At 47.5% G+C, this 5,460-nt stretch overlaps 1 protein-coding gene across 1 annotated transcript; it reads right to left on the bottom strand.

Moving 5' to 3' along the window:
• Positions 1–1,872: 1,872 nt before the first annotated feature.
• Positions 1,873–5,253, bottom strand: GPX2 (glutathione peroxidase 2). The gene is made up of 2 exons (XM_006072133.4): positions 5,032–5,253; positions 1,873–2,546 (listed from the first exon to the last, which is right to left on the bottom strand). The coding sequence occupies exons 1-2, from the start codon at positions 5,251–5,253 to the stop codon at positions 2,196–2,198; spliced, it is 573 nt and encodes a 190-aa protein (XP_006072195.2). The 3' UTR covers positions 1,873–2,195.
• Between the last annotated feature and the right edge of the window lie 207 nt (positions 5,254–5,460).

The following is a 5,460-nucleotide window of genomic DNA, read 5'->3' as shown; positions in this document are numbered from 1 at the left end:
ATCTGGGCCCCTAAAATCACTTATTCTAAACTGTATTTTTTGTAAGAGCCCTAGAGGAATGATTCTCTCTGTCCCTCCTCTAAAGTAGCATTATCTAAGCACTTCTGGGAAAGCCTGTTTATAGGACTTCTTGCTTCCTGAGTGCCCCTGGGGAAATTTGATTAAACCATCATGTTGATCTAGGAAAGTGGGTGATTACATTAAGGTTTGCCATGACTGTTTATGACCATAAACTGATACTTTTGAGGATGTAAAGGGGACAAACAAGATGAGGAATAAAGGAAATAATTCCTCATTTCTGAAGCAAACAACATTTCCCTGCCCAAATGAGGAGCCCTCTTCTAGCATCATGGCCCATTCTGACTCTCTGCAAAATCACTTATAGTGTAATTCACATTCCTTTGGGACTCTCTAAATAATTTTCTAAACTTGAGCCTCCTGGGGAAGACCCAAGACATTGTTCTGGCATATGAGGTCCCCAGTTGCCTATGGCATAGTGTCCGCGTCCAGGAAAGCTGGCTCTGCTGTTGGACATCACAGCAGGCAGTGGCACTGTGAAGATGATGAACAAATCATGCCGGCATTCCACAGGAAGTCCCATTTTATTTCTGCCAGGAAGCAGTTTTTACTCTAGAATCAGTGCTTAATCTTGCCCCCTATGAAAAAAATAGAACCCATACCCTAGCTGTTGGCTCTGACAGTAGAAATCTTAAAAGGCTTGAGTTCTCAAGAGTCAAGTTAAGGGCGACCTTAATTTAGCAGGAGGCCTTCAGAAACATGCCAGGGGATTCCCACTGTACCACTCAGGTTACCGTTTTGAAATAAAGCACCGTCGATGACAGCTTTAGTAGAAGGTCAGACAGTGGGGATCCTTAACCTCTATCCCACATTTACTTTTCAGATGATGTGAGTGCTTGGAAAACAGTTACAGAAAAAGCATTTTCCCCTCGGTGTGGGGTTCTCAAACTGATGTGTCCAGCTGGGAGAACTGTTCCTGAGAAGTAAAATATTCCATATAGTGATTGAAGAAGGAGAAGCAAAATGAGGTTTCCAGGAAGAGGTTTGTGGGACAGAGTGGGGGGAGTGACTCGTCTTTTCTAGAGTATGACAGCCTGGCCTCAGTGGTGCTTCTGAGAACGCCTGCACTAGGTGAGGAATCTAGGGCACCATCCTTCCAAGCCATTCGGCAGAACTCTGTCCTCACAGAGAACAGCTATCATGTCAGCGGGTTATAAACAGTCTGACTGTCTGAAGGGAGGCTCTCTCCCATCCCTACCCTCACAGGAAAGGAAGTGAAACCAACCGTTCATGCCTAAATTTGTCCCTTTTGTGAATGTGGGCGTGTGAGAACAACAGGGGAGGAATGCAAACTTTAAAAAGAAGGGCGAGTCCATATAACAATGCATCCAAAACAAACATTACTCCACAAGGTGCTCAGGAGATGGGCAAAGAGCTCTTTGTGTTCCCCATAACTGTACCTGCCACACCCTTGCTGTCAGTACGTGGACCAAATTCACCGTCTCAAGATGCAGATAACGTTTAGTCAGCCCAGTACCCACAGAGGAACTGCCGTCTTCCCAACTGGAATCCTCTGACCACCTTCCCAGTGCTTCTGCCACTTCCCCTTTCTTCTCATTATCACTTTCTTTCCTCAGTCTGGAAGAACAGCCATCAAGGAATAAGACAGTTCACATTTCCCGAAACTCCACCTGCCACTGTCGACCTTGACCAGAGCTTGCTTTCTGGACAGGAATTGGGGTGTCCCCTTGATCAGAGGCCCCCTCCTCAGCTTTTGCGTGCTGCCCACCTTCAGTTCTGCCTGCAGCCCCGCCACCCCTCCCGACTTGGTCAAGGAAGAAGACACACAGAGCCTGGCCGTTTTCACACCCACCCTTTATTGGACTCCGCCCACAGGCTGGCTCCAGGCCTTCACTCTTCTCAAACACCGCCCATACAGATTTAGGAAGGTGCCATCATTCTGTGAAGACACAGAGCCCACCCATGTCTTGGAGCCTCAGGTTGAATCACCAACCAGAAGGTTGCGGATAGGGGAAGGAAACAGGCAGACCAGAAAGACAAGGCTCTTCAATGAAGGGGATGATCTGAAGGGAAAGCCTGGGCCCAGCAGTCTTCTGAGGGCACAGTGAATGCTCAGGAAAGACACTCAGGGCGGGAGGAGATAGACCTGCTAGTGTCTATATGGCAACTTTGAGGAGGCGCTTGATGTCAGGCTCGATGTTGATGGTTTGGAAGGTGCGGCTGTAGCGGCGGAAGGGCTCCCCTTCCGGCCCAATGAGGAACTTCTCAAAGTTCCAGGACACATCTGAGCGGCGCACGGGGCTCCAAATGATGAACTTGGGATCGGTCATGAGGGAAAACGGGTCGTCATAAGGGTAGGGGAGCTTATCCTTCAGGTAGGTGAAGACAGGATGCTCATTCTGACCATTCACATCACACTTCTGGACAAGGGTGAAGGTGGGCTGGAATCCACCCCCAGGGCGGACGTACTTGAGGCTGTTCAAGATCTCTTCATTCTGACAGTTCTCCTGGGGGAGCAAAGAGACAAAGAGCTTGGAAAAGGCAAGGGGAAGATGGAGGATCTACACAGCCTTTCACTCTTCTGTACTCCGCAGGGTCATTCTTTCTAGGTATCTTCCCCCTTCCTATTCTGTCTCTTCTTCATTCGTTTTGCCCTACTCTTGACTCAGAGTTTTCCCTCTCAGAGCTATTGTCCTGATGGTTTGCTGTTGTTTCTGAAAGTTATCAAAGACCCTAGTTTAGCTGTTCTTGTCCTGAAGATTTAGCGCTTTTGAGCTGTTGCTTCTCTCTCTGATCTACCCTGAGCAGTTCTTAGGGTATGTCTGAATCTTCAAGGAACCTTCAGCTCAGGGAAATAGAAAGAAAGGGAAAGGAAGCTCAGGTCACACTGCCTAGAACCCTTCTTCCACTTATGTAGCTGCACGCACACACACACATACACACAGCCTGCACACACTCACATCTCCATGCACATACACTCACATGCCCGCCACCACCTTCCCTTTCCTTCTGCCCTGATTGTGCCTCTCTTCTAATTACCTGTGAGTGTTGAATATAGCCTTGGCCTCTGCCCTACTCAGCTCCTCAAACTAAAGGTGAAATTGAGGTCTAGACGAATGGGATGTATAGCTTTTTCCTTTCATCTTGCCTCGTCCTAGGTCTGACGTACAAGTAGGAAAAAACTTTGATGAAGGAAAACCCCATCCAAGGAAGACTAGCTTTCAGGTGCCATATAAAGATAAAATAGATTAGCACCAACAATGAATGTACTGTATATGAAATTACTTCATGGCCACCAGGCATGAATTAAATAGGATGAAGGGTTTAGGCTTCTGGAATAGGCCAGGGGAAGGGGAAGTTAAGGAAATAAGTGCAAGAGGGCCAAAAGTTGTGCATGTGTAATTATGGTTCCTTCCTCTTAGACCTCGCCCTCAGCTAGAATGCTTTAGCTCTCAACCCATTACCTGTCTTCCCTCCCTGCTGCCAGCCCTGTCTTATCCCTGCTTAGGATTCTCCACCCCGACAACCCTCAAAGGCCCATGGAAACCCTTATTTTCCACCCCCACCCCAAAGTCTAAGAGTCAGGTATCTCCCTCTGGGAAGAAGTTCCTGCCTCTGACCTACTAGAACCGATTAGTACAGTCAGTTCCAGGCCATCATGACATCTTGAGCCATCTTGAGTTGATGGCTATTAAAATTTTATCTCCTAATGCACATGGCTGGCTGGCTACTGGTACGTTATGAATTCCCTCCAGCAACTGGCTGGCCTGAAGTGATGGCTGGAGGCACCTCTGAGGAGGTTTTGCCTTTTCTATCTCTCTTGTCCTGGCCAAGTCTAGAAACGGAATTGAGACAGAGAAGGTACATTGAGAGCACTCATGGTTTGGGCTCAGGTTTGTCAGAACCAGTGACATTTCAGCCTTCCTGTGTGTATCTTTGCCAATCTCTTCCTTGCCTTCAGGCCTCTGTGAATTGAACCAAAGGGATTATAATTGGAGGGTTCACTTAGGGACATTCCGCCTGCTTGTGCTATTAAAATCCTAAGTGAAAATAGAAGAATCCCTAAAAGATAACTTGAGGTGTGTGGGCTAAAGATGTGTAACAACTTGACCCATTAATCAGGGACATTGAGGAGCATATGATACCCAGAGGCAACACACGCACTTTATAAACCCTTTGCCTTCCCCCAAATTCACTGTCCACTTGGCTGGTTTCAAACAAACAAAACCTTTCAATCTAAATAATAAAGTTGCTTGCTTTTTCATATTTATATTTTCCAAGTTACTTTTGTAGCTCTTACACTGTCAACCTCACAATAATCCTTCGTGCCCAGCTCTTCTGACCCCATGGACTGTAGCCCACCAGGCTTCTCTGACCATGGGATTTCCCAGGCAAGAATACTGGAGCGAGTAGCCATTTCCTTTTCCAGGGGGTCTTCCCGACCCAGGGATCGAATCCTTGTCTCCTACACTGCAGGCAGATTCTTTACTGCTGAGCCACCAGGGAAGCCCTCCTATATGAGACAAGTGGTATTATCCCTAGTTTATGGATGAGGAAACCAAAACAGAAAAATTGAGTGGGCACTGACCCATTAAACAGCAGAATCAAGTCTAGTGAGAACAATGGTCTCCTGAGTCAGTTCAATCCTAATTTGATTCTTTATCTTCTGTTTCCTCCATCATTCATTCAACAAATATTTAATGAATGTCTTCTATACCCTAGGCACCGAGGACACAATGCAGAGAAAACCAGACCTGGTACCAACCCTCATGGAGTGAGTGTAGTGGGGAGACAAGAAACCATGAAAATCCACATCTTTGGTGTGCTATCACAGACAGACTCATACTGACTTCCCCCTGGTACTCACCTGTACCTTTGGACCTAGCTTAACAAAACATACCCCATAATTCCAGACACTCCAGTACACAGTCGTTCTCCCCCTCTTCCTTAGTCCTCTAGAGCTTCAGCAGTCCAACTCCAGGGACCTCTCACCTGATGTCCGAATTGATTGCAAGGGAAGCCAAGAACCACCAGGCGCCTGGGGAAGCGGCATTGCAGCTCGTTGAGTTGGGTGAAGTCCCGGGTGGTTGTGCCTCAAAGCGAGGCCACATTCTCAATCAGCACTGCCCTGCCTCGGAATGTATTGAAATCTACCTTCTCCCCATCCAGGCTGATAGCACTGAGGTCGTAGAAGGACTTGGCAATGTAAGCCATGATGGACGTGCAGAGTGAGTGGCAGAGCCTTGTGAGCCCACTTAAGGGTCGATTAAAGGGGTGGGGAGGAAGGAGGAGCCAGGAAGGATCTCACAATGGAGCTTTGAGCATCCCCAGGATGACTTAGCAAAAATAGTCACCTACCTGTAAGTGCTGTTTGAACAAGAAACTTGCTCCTCCTATTTACAGACTCTGAACAAAGCCACC

The sequence above is a fragment of the Bubalus bubalis genome, chromosome 11 (genome assembly GCF_019923935.1).
Source record: "Bubalus bubalis isolate 160015118507 breed Murrah chromosome 11, NDDB_SH_1, whole genome shotgun sequence".
Lineage (NCBI taxonomy): Eukaryota > Metazoa > Chordata > Mammalia > Artiodactyla > Bovidae > Bubalus > Bubalus bubalis.
The sequence above is the reverse complement of the archived record's forward strand: the minus strand, read 5'-3'. Positions and strand labels throughout refer to the sequence as shown.